We start from the raw sequence: 21011 nt of genomic DNA, 5'->3' as shown, positions 1-21011 counted from the left end.
CTCTGTCACCTCACGCCTCGCTGTGTGACATGTTTGAGTTTGACAGGTGGAAGTCAACAATCGACTGATCATTATCATCATCTTGTGAGAGCGTTTGGTATTTATGAGCTAATAGAAATGAGATGGCCAACTGTGTGTGTGTGTGTGTGCGTGTGCGTGTGCGTGTGCGTGTGTGTGTGTGTGTGTGTGTGTTCGTACCTTCTGTGCTGAGTCCAGGACTGGAGGTGAACTGGGCCACATCGACAATCTTTACAGCAAACTGCTGTCCTGTCTCTCTGTTCATACATCTTCTCACCACACTGAATGGTCCTCTGCAGGAAACAGACAGACACACAGGTTAACATCAATCACATTAATCACTTAAATCTCTGTACCAGGCTACCAAAAAGTTTTTCTCTTAACCCTATCAGTGCCAGCTTTCACCACTAGAGGGCGCCCAGTGGCCAAAGAATTCATCATAAAGATACACTGTTACATGCACAAGCCCTGCGCAGCCATGATGCACCAGAACACTTTCCTCTGTTCATTTACAGGAACAGGATGAAGTTAGCTTGAAGTTAGCTATTGGCTACCAAGCATTTTAGAAGACCTATTTTCGGCGATTTAGCCATGATTAAACCTTGCACACCTCATGGATATGCTTGGAACAGAGAAAATGAGCTGTAAAGATCCTGGATTGCATTGGAGTGGATGGTAAATATCGGCAGCGCGACGCTCTCGCGGGCCGTGTAAACAGAATATAGTGGGGTTAAAAAAAAAAAGTAACTTCAAAAAAATATATAGGCACTCAGGACGTTAATACGGCCCAAATTATCCCGAACTAGTTCGGGATAGGCACTGTATGAGTTTAATGTATGTCAGATGGTCATAAGAAAAACTTAGTGATGAAGTTGGTCGACAGACTCAGCACAAAGGGAACCTTCGACTTTAGAGACAGCCGTTTGGTCCAGTTACTAGTCTACGCTATCACAAGTCTCAGAGTTAAACTAACACTCAGAATGTTCCTGTGTACTACTCCAAACCAGTCAGGAATTACATAACCGGATCACAACAGCAAAGCTTAAGGATGGAAAGATAGCGTTATGGACATCAAGGCCGATTAAGTAGACACACTCTATCCCAAGAGGCCAAGAGGCATGCATAAACAAAAACAGAGCATATGCTGAGGCTGTGTGTGTGTGTGTGTGCGTGCGTGCGTGCGTGCGTGTGATACGTGTAGTGGGCACATAAAGCATTTTAGCCACATACAGTATTAAAGCATGTACAGACACAACAAGTGCAGTTCTCTTGGCTGAGGTCAGACATCTCACAGATTGAATCATCCCTCCTTGTATTAACCCATTCAGCAGATGGACAAATAGAGGTCTAAACTCTCATTGCACCACTGGTTGGAACCAACAGGCCAACAACAGGCCAGGGTTACAATATAGGACGTAGGGCTGTCACGATATGACAATTTACATGACGATTAATTGTCACTCAAATAATTGGCGATTAACGATTTAATTGTGTTTTTGTCGTTGATAATTACATTTCTGTTTGGATTTTAGGCCTTGAAGTTGTACATGGTAGATATGACACATAACCTAAATATACAAAGAAATTACTGACATATTTGACAACTTACTACTTAAAAAATAACTTTGATAGTGGAAATAGCCGATCTACAAGCTCACAACGCGTCGCACTTACTACTTAAAAAATAACATTGATAGTGGAAATAGCCGATCTACAAGCTCACAACGCGTCGCATTGCGACGCGTTGTGAGCTTGTAGATCTGCTATTTCCACTATTTCTGACATTTTTCAACATTCACGATTATGACGATTATGACAAAATAATTGCGATAATGTCAAATAATCACGATTAGACGATTATGTAATAATTGTGACAGCCCTAATAGGACGATCACTAGGGGTGCCACGGTTCGTTTAGCCCACGGTTCGGTTCGTACCTCGGTTTTGGGGTCACGGTTTCGGTACGGTTCGGTACGTGTTTTGCATAAAAAAAAAATTACTTTCCAAAAATCTATTTTTATTTTGCTTCTAAGCGAATTGAATTATGACAGTGCCTCTTAGCCTTAAGCCCTTTGCACACAGGACAGTTGCGTTTTTTTCGTTTGCGGCATGAATAAAACGCATTGGATTTGGTGTGCAAGGCTGTGCGGAATCGGCGCTGCGGATCCAAAAAGGAGTCATAAAAGGAGTGATGAGTTTTTTACCGCATGCGACAAGACGCACGAATCGAACTGGGTTCGATCGAGAAAAAAAACGCACGGCGGCAGCCACTCGTCGCACGGCTAATTCGGAGCCGGTGTGCATGAGGTCATAGAGAATCATTGTTTTCTTTTCAAAAAAATATATTGACCGTTTTATCCGTGCGGTTAAACGCGCCTGTGTGCAAAGGGCTTTAAGGTGGGTTAAAAAAATTAATAATAATATAAAATTAAAATAAAAAGGGGGAAAATTATTTTCTTTTCTATTATCATCAATATTGGCCATTGTCTTCAGTTTCAAAGTGCTTTATTTATGAACAAATTGTTTTGCACACAACAAGAGATACTATAGTACTAGTAGGCTACAAGCTTGAGCAAATAGCCTCTGTAAGTTTTCATTACTATAACCAAAATAGACGGGTGTGTTCACTGTGTTGCCAAACTTTGCGAGAGGAATAAGCAACCAGATCTATGAAAACAAGGCTTAAATAAGTGAATATAGGCCACGTGAGGTCTTTAAACCTATACACGTCGGCTATTTGAAAGTGGCCGAGCCGATCTACAAGCTCACCACCGCATCCACCATTATTTAGCCTACAAGCAACTTTACATAAAAACAAGCTCAACGTGGCTTATAATAATCAGACATGGCAACAACACTCACCATGCGTTGTTCCTCCAGTCAGTCAGTGAGTGAGACTAGTAGCGGGTGTCTGACACGGGACCGTACCTATGTTCCCAAGGTTCTATGTTCCCAGGGTTCTATATTCCCCATTTACCACCTAATCCTAACCCTAACCTAAACCTAACCCTAACCCTAACCCTACCCTAACCCTAACCCTAACCCTAACCCTTACCCTAACCCTAACCCTAACCCTAACTAACCCTAACCCTACCCCTAACCCTAACCCTAACCCTAACCCTAAAACTAACCTGGAAACATAGAACCTTGGGAACATAGGGAGGACCCCTCTGACACTCTGGCTGGGGGCTACGCTACGTTTGGCTTTGTTGCTTGCTAACGCTGCCTGCTATGGTCAGTCTAAAAACAGACTGTAATGATGTTTGGGACTAACAACAACAAGCAGATTTCTCCTGGACTTGTTCTCCATGTTACAACAACTACAATGCGTGCGCTCCGCACTGCACAGCTTAGCGACTAGCTGCTTCGTTTTGTTTTTCTGTCTCTGTGAGGACTCAACTGCTTTGCTCTGCTGCGAGTGTGAATGTCGGCTCTTGTTACAGAGTAGGTGGGGGTGAGGGCTAACGGTGATGGGACATTAGTGCGTGTTTACTTGCGGAGCGGGGTTTAGTGGAGATTGTCTTGTGCACGATGCACAGTGGCTGTCCAGCTGTAAGAAATTAATTAATTTGCAAACACAAAAAGACCGCGGTTCACATGAAGGCGTACGGTTCGGGTACCGTGCAGGGCGTACCGTACGGTTCGGTTTTATACCGTGAACCGTGGCACCCCTAACGATCACCAAACAGATGATAAAACCTCTGGCCACTACTGTGCTTAGAAGACAGGTCTAAATGGGCTTAACATAGAGAGACTGTAGAAAAGTGACGGTGTATGCAGCCTACAGTATGTGTGAAAGAGATAAGAAAATACTGAGAGCAAGTTCAGTATTGAGGTAACAGTGCGAGGTCACCGATTTACAGTGCTATTTGAAGAAGACATGCTCATTTGAAGTTTGTTAAGCCAGAATATTCAAAGGAGAGAAAAATCCCTTCTAAAGCCTCAGTTATACTTAGTTGTGTGTCAGTGTTGCACGTCAAAAATAGTCGATCTACAAGCCAAGTTTGTAGATCTGCCATTTTTCAGTGCACAACACAGACACTAAACTAAATGTAAATTAGAATTTAATGACCACTTTAGCACGGTTAGCACCCCTTCAGGACTGGTAATGGGCGTGAACAATAAGTAACTAGAAGCAGTGCTCTTCCGAGCACAGGTCTCCACCAGGCCAGGCGTCCTGGTGGTGCTACTGTATAATAGGCCAATGTAAAAAGGGTGGCATATGTTCTTCACCTTAGACCTGTCATGGCAATCGGACGCTGCATGCATGATTTGAAGCATTGTGTTCAAAAAAATTGTTTTGCTAAAGTCTACCTGCTGGTGGCGCTATAACAGGTAGAATGAAGAAAGTTGCCAGCACTCAAGGAATCTCCTTTTTTATCAAGTTTTATTTACCTCATACAGGCTCACAACACACGGACGCGTTTCGGCCGTACAGGCCTTCCTCAGCGTGAGTATTGAGAGTATGAGGTAAATAAAACTTGATAAAAAAGGAGATTCCTTGAGTGCTGGCAACTTTCTTCATTCTACATGTTCTTTCGAGCCGTGCACCTAAAAGACTGTATCTAAATTGGAGTGTTGCGGGCTTTCTGCTTTGTTGCAGGCGTCTCTCTACGCGCTATAACAGGCCAATGTGAAAAGGGTAGCATTTGTTCCTTCACATAGTGGGAATATGTGTGGCAAATGTCACGGTAATTGCAAGCTGCGTTGATGATTTGAGGCATTTTGTTCAAAAACTGAGCAATCCTGCAAACTTTGGAAGCTAATATTAGCCAATCAGGATGGAAGATGAAATATCAGACGGATCAGACTTGATCATATGACTATAGAGATACTGTGTACTGATTTGTGTTATTTTTGGAGAAAATCTGAAGGCATAATATCCTAAAATGTGTTTTACACAAGTTGGCCCAAAGGTGGCGCTATAAAAGGCTGATGTGAAAAATGCAGAGAAAGGGTTTTTCCTTGGCCTCTAGGGAGTGCGCTTACAAAGTTTGAAACTGATCGGTGGAGTTATAGATAAAACCACATATCGGCCTGTTATAGCGCCACCATGTGGCTGATTTCAAAAATTTGAAGTGGCATTTCTTCCTCGACCTAGTGGGAACGTGTGTGCACGATTTCATGATAATTGCACTTTGCGTTTGTGATTTGAGGCATTTTGTTCAAAACGGCTCAATCCTACAAACTTTGGAAGCCAATCTTAGCCAATCAGGATGGAATATGCAAAATCGGACAGATCCGTGTCGATCACATGACTGTCGAGATCAACATCTGTCTCTGGATCACAACATCTGTCTCTGGATTCCTCTGTCCCCTTTCCCTCCTGCAAGGCTTGAACATGTTTTTGTCTAAGGAGTGTTTTTTGCAAATGGTTATCCTGTTATGACTTATAATCAGTGAGCTCATGACCGTGATGAATATTTGATTTTTTTTGACTCACCCTCATGTCCTTACCCCTCCCCCCCCTCCTCTCCTGCTCCTTTTCTTTTTTCCAGCAAGAAAGGGCTATAGCAGCGCCGTGGTACTGTATGTACTGTATGGCAGCAGCGTGCTCCCTTAAATGCACAAATACATTTTCGTTGTACTGTGAATGTACTGGTATGTGTACTGTTCTTTGAAAATGAGTTGATCGTTGACAAATGAAACTGTGCCTGTGTACCTGTACTGTATTGTTACAATGACAAATAAACTCTAATCTAATCTAAAACTCTAATCTAATCTAAGAGATACTGCCTAGCGATTTGTAGGATTTTTGGACAAAATCTGTAAGAGTAGTGCACAGAAATGTGTTTTGCAAACATCGGCGCTATAAAAGGCCCATTTGAAAAAATTAGGGCAGAGGTTCTAGATTGGCATCCAGGGAATGTGTGTGCTCACGTTGGCAGCGACCTGGCCAACGGCGACTGAGATTAGGTGCACACAAACTGTGAGGACGCACGGACGGACGCACGGACGGACGGAGGGGAAAACATACTCTCCCCCATGCCTTCGGCTGGTGGAGACAATTAATTCAACCCCAAACCACTCCTCTAACCACTCCCACACTAGCGTAACTGTCACATTTCAAATCAGCTGTCATGCTGTGTGTGACGTCACCGTCATATGGAAGTGTTGGCCAGACATAACGCACACCGCATACAACACGCTGTAGCATGCATGGTTAGAGCAGTGATGTCACTGACGAAACCTTGTGGCTTTTAGCCCAAAAGCTAGTGACATGACGTGCATAACAAAGTATGACTCAACCTGTTTAACAGTAACACATTGCAACATGCTGCTGATAGAACATAAACATGCTATATACTGCAAATACATAAACAGACAATCACACGCGTCCCCTGTATATAAACACAACATACTGTTGCTATGAATGAATCAAAACACTAACCTCACGGGAAAAAACACAAGTCTGCTGCTCTGAATGAATTAATAATCATTGTCTCTTATTTTCTGGGCAGAACATTGTTTCACTATGCTCTGAAAGCAACAGTGATTGCATTTTCCATACCATACCATAAATGGTAAATGGTAAATGGTGCATTTATATAGCACTTTTATCCAAAGCGCTTTACAGAGATTGTGCATTACATTCACCCATTCACACACACATTCATACACCGGTGGCAGAGGAAACCATGCAAGGCACCAACCTGCTCACCGGGAGCAACTAGGGGTTCAGAGTCTTGCTCAAGGACCCTTCGACATTAACTCAGGGGGAGCCCGGATTCGAACCGGGAACCCTTCGTGCTCTAATAACGGTTTCTCTACCCCTGAGCTATGCCCCCACCATACCATACCATACCATACCATACCATACCATACCATGTAAATACAGAAACATGTTTGTGCAAAGGCTCAAATCGAGACTGGAATACAATGAACCGGCCAAGGAAACCAAAGCATATGTAAAACTGCATCTAACTCACAAAAAATACTGTCTTTATAGACACAAATTAAAAGCATTTACAGATCCCACAAATGTAAATGATCTGGTGGACACACATTCCTTCTCAGCCGTTAGGCAGCTATTTGTGGACTTTAAGGATGTCTACCAGTGTTCTAAATAGAATTAATGACGTCAGGCCATGCAATAATCACTGAGCGGGTAGCTAACACTAAAAGAAGCAATTAAAACCCCACAAAACGTTCATCTGCTGCCTGTCAGCTACAAGGTCCAATCTCCAGACCTCATGTCATCTATATACGGTAAAGATGATCAAGGTCGCAGACAGTCCTATTCAAAAGAATCTAAGAAGGCAGTGAGAGTTTGGCTGAGCATGTGTGAAATGTGGATGTGTAGAACGGACAAAACAGAAGTGTATTTATCTGTTGCCTTCCCACTCTTGTCATTTTTCTCCCTCGCTGAACTTCTGGTGAACTGAGGGAGAGCAGTTACTTGGGTTCACCAGCAGAGCAGCTTTTAAACGGCACAGAAACAGCCTACAGTGCTGTATGATTTAGCCATCCCATGTGCCCAATACAAGCCGAGTTGTAATCTGACATTACCCATTCAGTAGCTAAACAAAACACAGACCATAGTCACAATGCTGGCGGCTCATGGTTTACCCACCAAGAGTGCAGCCTGCCCAATGCAGGATTTCCACTGGCAAGTCCCCACACCACACACCTCCTACTTGTGCCGTCATTTCCATGTACTGCACAAGGGCCAGGGCCAAAGTGGGCTCAGTAGGGCCAAAGGAGTCCTGAGATCTGAGCTGTCGACTGCAATGTCGAAACATTGTATAGTTTCAATGTACTTAAGTTATTCTGCTGTTAGACTGATGAATGATGAACCATTTGTTTGTAGCTGTGTTCCTTTGTAGACCTGATTTGTAGCCCTGTGCGTATTGTGGTGTAAATATTGTAAATAAGAAACTCACTAAAAGGGCACCTTTTGCACTTTGAAACCTTGTGGTCTCCCTATTTTTTCTTTTTCTTAAAGTTTTTATCCCACAATTTTCGTAAGCCATTCTTTTTCACCCGGTGTCAATTGTCTAATGTAATCCTGGGCGCTACGTTCCCTCTGCCAACCTGGGGAGAGCAATGGAATTAACTCATGCTTCCTTCTATGCATGAGGAGTCCAAGCCGTTTTCTTTTTACCTGACAGGGGGGAGTTTCCCTGGCTGGACGTAGGGCGTGGAAGGAACACATTAATCCAACCAGTTCCACTCCCCTCCATCAGGCGCCCCGGCTGGCCAGAGGGGGGCAGTTTAGAGACTAGGATTACTGCATGTTTTTGTGAGGGTACCTACCTACGCTAAGAGATACGGGGAGAACAACAAACTCCACAGAAATGCCCCTTGGGCGCTGATGACGCGGAGGAGAGAACACGCCCCCAGCGCCCACAGCTTCCCCAGCGGGAATTCAATCCAGCACTTTCCAGCTGTGAGGCGACAGCCTTTCGCTTATTGTGCACTTTCATTCTCAACAACCTGGTAATATTTAAGTTACAAACTCCTATCTCTAGACCCAAAAACCGCATATATTTTGGGTGCTGGGCCATGCAAGGCCAAAAGGTCCGGCGTGGTGTGGGGCTAAAATAACAGTGGAAAGTGTGTGTGTGTGTGTGTGTGTGTGTGTGTGTGTGTGTGTGTGTGTGTGTGTGTGTGTGTGTGTGTGTGTGTGTGTGTGTGTGTGTGTGTGTGTGTGTGTGCGCGCGTGTGTGTGTGTGTGTGTATTAGGGGTGTGAAAGAATATTCTTTATTCGAATATTCGTTCGAATGTTAACAATAAAAGAATATTCGAAAGTAAAATCTTGAGCTTCGAATTAATTTATATTTAATTAAAAAAAATCTACCGCACTTCTCGCGAGATTCTGGGCGCATGGAACGTTAAAAGGTCCCTGGTCTCGCAAGGCAGAAGTCTCCATTAGCTGCTGCAAAAGTGGGCTGATCTACAAGTCCACAATGCGTCGCTGATCCAATACGCTGTGGGCTTGTACATTAATGGTGCCTATTTAGCAACACCGTCATACGGCGAAGAATAAACCTCCAGCTGCTTAACTTTCCATTCACACTGTCACTGCATGGCCGTCGTCCGCTCCGCGCAGGGGAGGGGAGCTCTCTCCATTCCGACGGTGGAGAGATGCACTCGCCTTGCAGTGCTTTTAAACTTGATTCAGAATGATTAACGAGTCTATCTGAAACGGGCGACGCATTTGGTAGTGACGGGAAGCCGGACAACGAGACTTCTCCACCGAAAAACACAAAGCATGGATTTCTTCTCTCACGAGTTATTCTCCCCGCACGCAGCCACGGTAAAACTCCCTCCGTCACACTCTTGTAGAAGTTGTAGACTACCTAATTTGGTTCAAACCAAAACATACTCCATTGGTGTGATTATAATTGCTCGTTTCATGTCGTGGCTGTTCCAACTTCCAACTCCATAACAGGCTGCTGCTGTGAGTGTGACGCTTCGCAACGACGATGCTATGCTGGCAGCTGCGTGCACACAGACATCAAACGGGGCTTGAGCCCCTGCCCTTTTAAGAGAGAATTGTCCGCCAAAATGCCCTTTTAGAAATGTCAGCCCCTGCCTCTCTTAACATTCTTTGCACGGCACGTCCCTGACCAACGCGGACCTGGCTGCACGACCGCGACTGTCTCTACAGTTTACAGTTTAGGCATTTTAGCAGATGCTTTTAATCCAAAGCGATTTACAATAAGCAGATAACACATCACAATAATAAACACGTTAATATGTCAGTACACCAACAGCAATATAACAATGCAAATAAAATAAATAATTAAAGAAAAAGGTTTCTTAAAAAAAAAAGAAAAAAAAAAGATTAGAATAAACAGCTTCGAATTGCGAATGCTTCGAATTATTCGATATTTTCGAATATTCGAATTTATTCGAATCAACGGTGGATTTTCGGCCGAATATTCGAATGCTATTTTTGGCACATTTTCACAGCCCTAGTGTGTATGAGAAGAGGTTGCTTTTTCTGTGCCTAAACACAGACCAATTGAGCAGATGGTTATCAGCGCAAAGCTGCTTAGCGTCAGAAGGGTGAGGTGCGATGGCTGTATGCCCAGAGATGCCACACATAAACATAATCAGACATCAGACTCAAATTTATATTAAGATATGGTATTGTCACTTTGGCCAGCACTGTATCTCACAATGTGTGTGTCATAGTGTGTGCAAACAGTTAAATTAACAGCCTGCATTTGACTGTGTATAAACATTCCTGGGTTTCCTGGTCGGCCAGCACATCAGAGGCATTTTGTTTACAGACTGTTTTGAGTGCTAATTAACCAGGGAGAGCGAGATGTGCGCGCACGCACACACACACACACACGAAGAGACTAAAAGACTATAAATTCCACATCAGCCTGGCTGGATAACAATCATACATCCACGGAAGCAAATGGCGAGGTCAAGGGTCAACCAGAACAACACAGATGATTTCAGTTGACAACATACTGTATCTCTGCTGTCGACGGGGCGTAACCTCCTAACTCCAAAATGTTCATTTTCGGGAAAATGAGCTCAAGTGGAGTTAGGAGGTTTTGACCGAAGCACTTTTTACTACTTTTCATTGGTTCAATATTATTTTAACCAACACACAGACGTAAAGGGTGTTCAATAGCACTGATTTATGTAAAAAAAGAGTTGGCCAAACGGGTGGAGTTACAGTAGCTGGCTTGGCAGAAAATGTGGAGTAACCAACACACAGACGTAAAGGGTGTTCAATAGCCCTGATTTATGCAAAAGATGAAGTTAGGAGGTTTTGGCCAGACAGTGACGATGTGTTATACGTTATGCAAGGGATAATAAATGGTGAGCAGGTCATTGTTGAGAAATAAACCTTGACAGGGTGTTTGGACCCTGAAGCCTCATTCATGCTCCAAGGTGAGGTGAGTAGCAACTCGCCGTGGTGTCGTTTTCTAAAGTCAGAAAACTACAACATTACATCACTCACCGCGGCGAGTATCAATTCACCGCGGACCCCGGCAGCTGTGTCCCTCTCTGAATTTCCTCCTCTCTCCCCCCCTTATCTGGCGCTGTGTTACACAGCCCACTCACTTTATCTCACTCCCTAGCACTCACTCCCTTCTCTTGTGGCACTGTAAATAAATGTCAGGTCTTTCTCTTCGTCTGGCACTGTACCACAACATACAACAGCTCCCTGGAGGAGAAGAGAGGAATTAGAGAAAGTGAGAGAAACGGGTCCCTACAAGTTAGAGATTAGAGAGATGTTTGGCTGTAAGCAGAGCATCTCAACAGAACGGCGGATGAGGTGAGCTGAGGTCTCTGGGATAACGACACACACCTGGACAGCAGTCAGACAGAGATAAGAAATGGAAGCCAGTGAGCTGAACAGGTAACTTAGCACACTCAATAGTTAAACTAACACTCAGAATTTCTACTGTGTAGCTAATCAACCAGACAACCAGCCAGACACAGCGCCTGCAGCTTGCTTCAACTTGCCAGCAATCCTCTCTCTCTCGATGCACCTAGTAGAGTGCATGTGTGTGTTTGCCTAGCTGTGTGTGCATGTGTGCATTTACCTAGCGGTGTGTGACAAGCAAATGAGCTGAATGCTGGAGCCAATTATCAGCCTAGATACGTGAAAAGGGGACATAAATAAACAAAAATGACAATGCAATCTTTCCAATGCATCAGTCTCACAATACCATAAAGAATGAGTAAAGATTAACTTTTGAAATCTCTCTGTCAAGCGGGCAGGAAGGAATAAGGAGAAGTGTGTGGCGAGGGTTGGGGGTTTGAGCCATGGATAGCTCAATTGGCGGAACTAGGATACTTTTGAGGACAAAAAAGACAAAAAAATTAATAAAACATAAAGTGTACATGAAGGAGCCATTCTGGCTCTGAATGGGGGCTCAGCTGCACACAGCATCGGCGATTAGACTCCTGAATAGAAGTCAGCTGCACACAGACTGTTGGGATGATTTCTACACTTTGTCCTCGTGAAAAGGGGAAAAGAGGGCAATAAAAAGGAGGGAGAGGGAGAGAGAGAGAGATAAAGAAAGGGAGAGACAAGTTTAAGTCTATGAGGAGAAATACAAAAGCGCCTTTCAGACGGACGGCAGTTGACACGCCAGTAATTCGTTTGCAATCAGAGGCCGGGCATTTATTTGGGACGCACAGAGAAGTTGAGGGGCGGAGAGGCCAGCGGGCGCGATCCCGTGAAATTCTTGCACACGTGCTCATTCATGCATGCGCTCGCGGGCGGCAAGAGCTGGATTGTGGTCATCTTTTTTTCTACGATCCCCGCTGATCCAAGCAAGAACGCCCGCGTCACTCACTGTCCGTTTGGAAGGCGCTAAAGAAAAAAACTAATTGGAAGCAGAAAAAGAAAATGCTGGTGCCCAGCTCAGTGTAGCCCGACAGCATGTCGCGGGTTTGAGTCCCGATCACGATGGCCTTTGCTGCATGTCACTCCACATCTATCTCCCCCATTAGCTACAACCTAATGTCTATCAATATAAGGCAAATTAAATTATATTATATTATATTATATTATATTATATTATATTATGTGTGTACATGTGACCTACGGTCGCTTATCTCCCGATTAGGGAGTCTTACTGGTATTATATTATATTATATTATATTATATTATATTATTACATGCAGCAAAGGTCTTCGGGCTCGGGAATCAAACCCGCAACTCTCCGCCAGGCTGCATTAGAGCCTATACGTGGTATGCGCCTTAACACATTGACCGCCATTTTAACATACCTCCGTACTCCCACCTGCCATTCGTCTCCATAGACTTCCATGTAATTGGGTGTGCACGGATCATGCGGCTGTTATCTCAGGCATTCCTGAGATAACAGCCACTATGTTTAACAAAGATGGCTGCCAAAATGGCTGCCATGCTTGAAAGATGGGGTTGCTATGGGGGTTAAACATGAAATTTCGCGATTGCTATCATGCCTACTCCATTTTTTGGGGTCAAAATTAAAAAAAAAAAAAAAAAGAAAATTGATTTTTTTTTTTTTTTTTTTTTTTAATTCTCGGGACTATCGGGCCTGGCGGGGAAAGACATTGGAATAATCTCGGGACTATCGGGCCTGGCAGGGAATGAGTTAATGAATGTGCTAAAACTGGGTGCAAACTATTCAGAATTTAACCACTTTTAACCACCGTAATTCTGGAGGGAACATTCAGGGAAAGCTGCTCTACAAACTCACAATGCACCTAGATGGGCTTTTCCCCCCAAAGAGCCAAAACAGGAGGGGACCTCGTATAGAGCCCTGGGAGACTCTGGTCAACAAAGTGCAGCGTTTAAATGTTAAAGCAAATAACAGCAACACAGCACCAATGCAAACTGCAGACTTTAGGGTGGTCCTTCATATTGGGATGCTGATGTGATTTGTTTTCAAAGCAGTGTGTGAGGGCTGTGAAATGTGTCAGTATGTGCAACAATGCATACTGAGCAGATGTGGACGTGTGGATTGAGAAGCTGCCGTGTTAAAAAAGGTAAACCTCTGCAACCTTGACTCCTTTAACTTTTAACACAACTAGACCTTACCCGTTCGAAGATATGTGCTCCAAAATATGTGCAGAGTGTGGGTTGTGGGGAAAGTTACTGTAACTGGTGCGTGCGTGAGAATATGTGGGAGCATCATAATGTAAGGCATAATGTATGCGCTTGCTCCACATAGTTTTTTCATACCCGTTGGAAGATGAGAGAGAGAGAGAGAGAGAGAGAGAGAGAGAGAGAGAGAGAGAGTTTCATACCCGTTGGAGAGAGAGAGAGAGAGAGAGAGAGAGAGAGAGAGAGAGAGAGTTTCATACCCGTTGGAGAGAGAGAGAGAGAGAGAGAGAGAGAGAGAGAGAGAGAGAGAGAGAGAGAGAGAGCACATTCCTAACTGTGAGAGAGAGAGGGGTGTGTGTGTGGGGCTACAGATCCCATGGCCTGGAGGAACGGACCGTAACCCTGACAACAGGCTAAGAAAACGCTAATGAACGCTAGTGAACTTTGGGATCAGTTGCTGAAGCGAGTGAATAGATAAACGTAGATAAGCGTGAGCGTTAGAGCGTTAGAGCGTGAGTGAGTGAGTTTCTAAAATTATTATGTAGGATAACCGGCTAATGACCTCACAACAGCTCCTGATCTTTTAACCTCTTCCCTCCGTCTGACCTTTTCTGCAGTGGTTGTTATCTGACCCCGGGGCCCTAACCTGCTGATTTCACCACTGAACCTATTAACACAGGGTGAGAGAAATACAAGTAGTTCCTGCATTCCTATAGCAACCAATAGGGATTTATTGCACAATCAAAAACACACAGTGACCCACATTGTTTGTGTGTGTGTGTGTGTGTGCAGTACACTGTGATTTGTGGGCTTGTACTCCCCTATAACTCCGGAGTTCATTCATCACCCAGCGTCTCATTCCGTAAATGTCACAAGCTTTACGACACACACTCGTCCTTGTCGACAGCATAGGCCAGGCCTCATGGGCTAAGCCTTGGTGAGCGCGTTGTCCATGACCCATGACATTACTGTTATTGTATAGTTGTATTTTTAACTTGCCAATAAAGCCTAAGCAACATGACTCCTGGGCCGACTGGCTAGTTGTTGAACTTAACCAGTCGGACGGTCTGACACAATAGGGGATTCAATAGCGACTACTGAGCTGGTGCAGCAGCCAATGATGCATGAATAGCGTTCGTGAGTGACAGTTAAAACAACATTATCTATAAGAATAAATAGAGCCGACAGTCTTTTTTGGAAACGGGAGAGTGAAACCATTTGAAAGACAAAACAAACAAGCTAATGAGGAAATAATCGCCCCTCTCAAAATGGAGGAGTGACTGTTGAGACTGACATGAGCCAAATGGATTGGAAATAAAAATTCCTGACTGTATTGGAACTAATGTTATCTCAAGGCATAATGAAACTCCAGCCTAGAGGACACATTAAAGAGAATGAACGCTAATAGAGTGTCATTAAAATGTTTACGCCTCCTGAGAGACAGATATAGAAAAAAGTAGAGACTTCACTGGGAGAATGCAAGAGAGAACAGGGGGATTTGTTAAAGTGCAGTCAGGTTTTTTAGACACCTTTGACAGGTTGTGTTCAAAGCTGTGTTCCCTATCGCTCTGTTTTTCTCATTGTCTCGCTTGTGTGCGGGCGTATACAACACGCACACACACAAACACAAACACAAACACACACACACACACACACACACACACACACACACACACACACACACACACACACACACACACACACACACACACACACACACACACACAGTGAAAGTTCAATAGAAGAAAGACTGATGAAAGACGCCATGTTACATCTTATGCAAAGATTGTAGGGACACAAGGGACCCTCTGGATGCTTAGTACAAACCAGGACTAGGCACATTATGAACTGAACAAAAACGAAGATGTATAACATAAACATTAGAAAACGGTACAGGGCTAAAGTCTCAACTTGTATCGTTTTGAACCCATTCCCCCACCCCCCAAGAGAACAACCTTAATAATAACGGATACTGTTTGAGAAAGAGATAAAGAGCAAAAGAGAAGTTAAGCGAGAGGAAACAGGCTAAGGGTAGACACAGTAACAGAGACGGTAGGGCTACTCTGAGGACAGACAGTGATTCAGAATGATCAATTGGGGCCATTGCTGTTCTAACAGTAGTGTCCTCTCTTACTTAAAGATTATGCATTTGACTGCTATGCTATTCCATTACATTAAAGATCACTTAAAGGGCTTACAGTCCATTGACCTACATCTTAATGGCTACACTGTGTGTGTGTATGTTCTCCTTTTTTGTTAGGGGTGCGTTAGAGGATGACTAACACACACGCATGCACGCACACGTGGACAGCCCACATTGTGGTTCAACTGTAAGCCATCAGCATTGTGCTCTGTGATAGAACCAGGGGTTGCATTTTGTTTGGCTATGAAAGGGAGCTGTCAGATTACAGCTGAGCTTGTATTGAGAGCAGGGTGAAATGCGATGGGCAATTCATAAGCCATGTGTGTGCATGACGTGTAGCGTCCTTTTCCCTTATTGTGCAAGCAGTCACAACCAGGTCATACCAAGATAAGTCTGTTATGATTAGTCCCTTCCACAAGCTGGTGTGTGTGTGTGTGTGTGTGTGTGTGTGTGTGTGTGTGTGTGTGTGTGTGTGTGTGTGTGTGTGTGTGTGTGTGTGTGTGTGTGTGTGTGTGTGTGTGTGTGCGCGCGTTAGGAGCTGGAACTCAGAGATGCAGAGCATTAATACAGCATTAGGAGTGCATACCTCACTTGTCAGGTTTGACATAGTAACTCATTTTTGATTGTGAATATCAGCAGCAAAGCTTAAAAACTTCTGATTTCATATCCTCATTCTAAAAGGGAATATACCAAAAGGGGACGGGATACTAGTTCTAATACTAGTACGGGATGGGTGAGAGAGCAGAGACCAAAAGACAATAATAGATGGGAGGACAAATGGTCAAAAATAGGAAGAACTGTGACGACAAATCAGCTCGCTGGATCACACACGCTCAACAACATGATGCTGTACTTGGCTGGGTCTGATCCACATGATGCTAGGCAAGAGCTAGTCTCACTTGGCCAGACTTGATCTCCGCCTACTGATGGCAGAGCTAGCCGGAGATATCCAATCGTCTGTCAATGCAAGACTAGGCAAGAGCAGCGGAATGAACCGGGATGAAGTCTCACGAGTAGTCAGAGAATACTGTATTGCAGTTTCCTGCTAAATGTGCTCACATTAACAGGCTATCCTGGTACTGTGTTGTATTTGTATCATAGACTGTAAAAAAAAATATGGACGGTGCGAAGCCATTGGTTTCTGTGTATGCGGCGAAAATGACGCTTTTTTGTCCCTTGTATGGGTGTCGCCATCATTGTTTGAATGGTACCCCAGGAATCACCCTATTGGCTGCCAACGGTCACGTGCAACCGCAGGGATACATGGGAGAATGTGGTCAGAGCCTCCCAAAATACAGCACACGAAGAAGAACACAGCCGGCTGGTATCAGTTTAGTTGGCCACGCCCTCCGCAACTTTATCATCAATTTTAACATAAATGGGACTATATTTGCACAAAACGCATATCATGGTAATTGAAAGGCAGTTTTTCACTAGCGACAGAAACCATAAAGTATTTATGACGATGTTTATTAAGGTTAGAAAATCAAAGAGGAAAATGAATGGGGTCCAGTGGAGAAAAAAAAAACGTTTTGGTACCTCGCGGGGGGAAAACAGCGCAACTAGCGGCCAATCATGGGATTTTTCTCTTCCGGGAAAGCTTCATGAATAATCCAGCCAACAACACCCCTGATTTGTATGCAACAGCAGCAACAACCAGGATATCATAAGTGCAGTCTCCCAGACATGTCACTCTGAATGTATGTGTATGTGTGTGAGCGTGCATATGTGCATGTTCCATGTGTGTTGGTGACGCAGTATGCTGCCGATGATCACTCTAAGTGGATCCAGCAGTGCTACAAATTCAATTAAACGCCTGACATTTCCCAGTGCCCACCTGCAGGCTTCGCAGGACCGCCGAGAGAGAGACAAGAGAATAGAAACCCAGGAAAATGAACACTTGAGAGAGAGGGAGGGTAAGCGAACAAGAAATTGAGGGTGAGCGAGAGACAAGAGTGAGATTGAGAAGGGGGGGTAAGTAAAAGAGAAAGCGTAAGTAAAATGAACACTGTTGTGTAGGTAAGTACGATAAAAAGGCGTAACACACACACACACACACACACACACACACACACACACACACACACACACACACACACACACACACACACACACACACACACACACACACACACACACACACACACACACACACACACACACACACACACACACACACACACACACACACACACACGCCTCCTTCTCCCCTCACACTTGTCTTCTATGGTACCATCCTCATTTCTTGAGTTGTGCTGACCCCATCATTCATTCATCCATCCATCCTATCTACCCATGTCTATCTACCTTACTATCTACTGCAGGGGTCTTCAACATTTTCAGGCCAAGGACCCCTTAAGTTGAGAGAGAGATGAAGCAGGGAGCCCCACAACCTTTTCATACATTCCATATAGTTTAATTGTTTGACAGCACAATCATCAGTCTATTTTGGCTTCATGTCAATGAATCTCTTTGCCGAACATAGCCGATCTACAAGCTCACAACGCCTCGTGAGCTTGTAGATCTGCTATTTTTGGCTAAAGTTCTTAGAATATGGACACTAGGGTTCAAATGGTTAATATAAAAAAGGAGAAAAAGGTTTCTATCACACAAAGATTTGGAGGACCCCCTGTAGTAACTCGACTCCCGGACCCCCTGTTGAAGACCCCTGGTCTACTGTATCCACCCACCCACCCATCCAACAGTCTATCCATCCATCCTACCCACCCACCCCTGCATCCCTCGCTGCTTCCTGGCAGAGTGGTTATGTAAGTAGGCCGCACTGGGCAGCTTATTTACGCTCCCATGGGGATTAGGCAGAACCCTGGAGGCCTGCAATGCTTGCAGACAGCCTTCTAAAGCGACACTGGCAAATACATATGCACGAGCGCGCGCACACACACACACACACACACACACAAGCTCACAAAGAAAAGCCAATGCAGCAGAACTGACAAGCTTTCCTTGAAAACCCCCTCATCGAAAATCCAGTCAGGGTGTGAGTGACTTTGATGTACCAGTAGCCCACCAGACAGGCTAGGCCACCGCATTACCCTGCAGAACGCGCACACACACACACACACACACACACACACACACACACACACACACACACACACACACACACACACACACACACACACACACACACACACACACACACACACACACACACACACACACACACACACACACACACACACACACACACACACTTGAGATAATGAGGGCAAGCCAGATATTTCAATGTGATATGGTGCTAATCAAGATCGCATGGTCTCCCTGATATTCTAATCATCCTCGCTCTGTTTGTGATTAATGATGATGGTTCGGAGGACCTTGAGTAACACGTAGCGAGAGAGCTAGCGGCTCTGGCTCAGACATCAAACTTATGAATATTCATAGCCGATTTGCCACAGCAATCAACTCTACACGCACACACACACACACACACACACACACACACACACACACACACACACACACACACACACACACACACACACACACACACACACACACACACACACACACACACACACACACACACACACACACACACACACACACACACACACACACACACACACACACACACACACACAGTGGACAGTGGACAGTCAGTCGTGTGTACATATTGACGGGGCATTATCTGCCTATCTGTGTACAATCTCTCTTTGATTATTTGTGCCCTCCGTTGCACCACGGTGAAGCGGTGACAAAACCCAACCTACTGCAGTGAAGTCATGTTTTTTGATTCCAGGGAGGGGCCGAGTGATGATGAGGTCATTCATTGCTACATTTCTGCATTCAGTCATCAGGAGCAGGGCGACGTCGCCTCACCTCCTACGCAGGCAATCGTAGCCTATATAAGTTGACATTCAATTTCATTTAGCCCGTCTTCTCTCTTGTATGAGAAGAACAAACACATTCATGATACTTTCACTGGTAAAATAAATAAAAACAAATACATACACTGACCCTGTATGACATTGTTCAGACTGATCTGATCTCTCTGCACCAGTGTTGGGCAATATTACTCAGGAGAGTAATATTACTTATTAGTTACTATTAGTTATTAATTACATACTGTATATATTATTTGCGACCGTAGGTTGTAGTTTAGTATGTGAACGGTCACAGCTTGTCCGTATGAATGTATCTTCTCTATGTAATGCCTGACACTGTGGTTCTATGGGTTTGTCGCTCTGACATCATGCTCCGAGTCTGACGTCACTGTGATGTCATGGGAACCACTCTTAACAGAATGGGTTTGCTGCTCTGACATCACGCTCTGGCTTCACTGTGATGTAACACTATCAGAATCCCTTTTATGCCCATATATGGAGTTCCCTGATGTCATCAATATTAAGCCCATCTCTAACAGGACTTCATATGGAAATGCCCATATATGGAGGCCACATCGGACACATACCACACTAACGGCTGGTTCTACAGACAGGGATCTCCGTGTATGGGCATAAAAGGGTATGATGTCAGATGTCATAGACATCATAGGACTTTCGCATAACAAATAACTGAGTAAGCAAGCATGTTTGGGCTCTCAAAGCATATCTCCATATACAGTACATGGATCTCCATACTACCAGGGGTCTCCATATATGGGTAACTGGTCCGATATACAGTACATCACTGGCCAGATGGCCAAGAATTGATGTCGCCCTGAGGCTAGTATTTATATTACTTATTACTTGGAAATAAGAGTGATATATTATACCTGAGCATTGTGAGCAATACCGTAAATGCTCTAATAATATCCTATATTTAATAAAGAACCGGACCTGCTTTAATTTCCGGGTGCGCAATTGAATTAAGTAATTAAGAGCCGACGCTCCAATAAGAGCCTCCTTTTTCCTCTTTTTTTTACGTTACGTATCATTCAGGAGTACCTTTCTCCACTCTGTCTGACTGTCACTCACATCCCAAGCCAGCTGTTACGGTGATTTACCGTACACTGTCTACAAACTGCGCAGCGATATTTGGACGCCGCTCATTTCACGTTCCGTTTGGCAAAGACGGATGACTTTGGCAACTTACCGGGGCGCGTGCGTGTGCGTAGTCCTCGCCGCACATGAGATCTTTAGCGTGGAAGTTTAATCCAAACAGTAAATGAAGCTCAATGAAGCTAATGCGGCTATACTAGTATCCATGCTAGTATCCTGTGGTTCCTGTTTACCAGGGAGAGTCGCATCTGAATGACGAAACGAGCCGCTGAGCTTGATGGGAAATGTAGTGTTTTTTATTCCCCAGCAGTATGCTGTGTGGACTGTATTCTATTCTGATACACATTATGAGGAGCTGATTTTCAGTAT

General features: G+C 44.3%; 1 protein-coding gene across 4 annotated transcripts in view; it reads right to left on the bottom strand.

Annotated features, from left to right (window-relative positions):
• The window catches only part of caska (calcium/calmodulin-dependent serine protein kinase a), a 170779-nt gene that overhangs the window by 99542 nt on the left and 50226 nt on the right, over positions 1 to 21011 (bottom strand). For all 4 annotated transcript variants that reach the window (XM_080753417.1, XM_080753419.1, XM_080753418.1 and 1 more), the window contains exon 2: positions 199 to 311. In XM_080753417.1, the coding sequence (XP_080609543.1) occupies positions 199 to 311 (113 nt within the window). The remainder of the gene's footprint in view (positions 1 to 198; positions 312 to 21011) is intronic.

This window comes from Nannobrachium achirus, assembly GCF_963921795.1.
Source record: "Nannobrachium achirus genome assembly, chromosome: 22".
In the NCBI taxonomy this organism is placed as follows: Eukaryota; Metazoa; Chordata; class Actinopteri; order Myctophiformes; family Myctophidae; genus Nannobrachium; species Nannobrachium achirus.
This window is presented reverse-complemented; position numbering and strand designations above follow the sequence as displayed.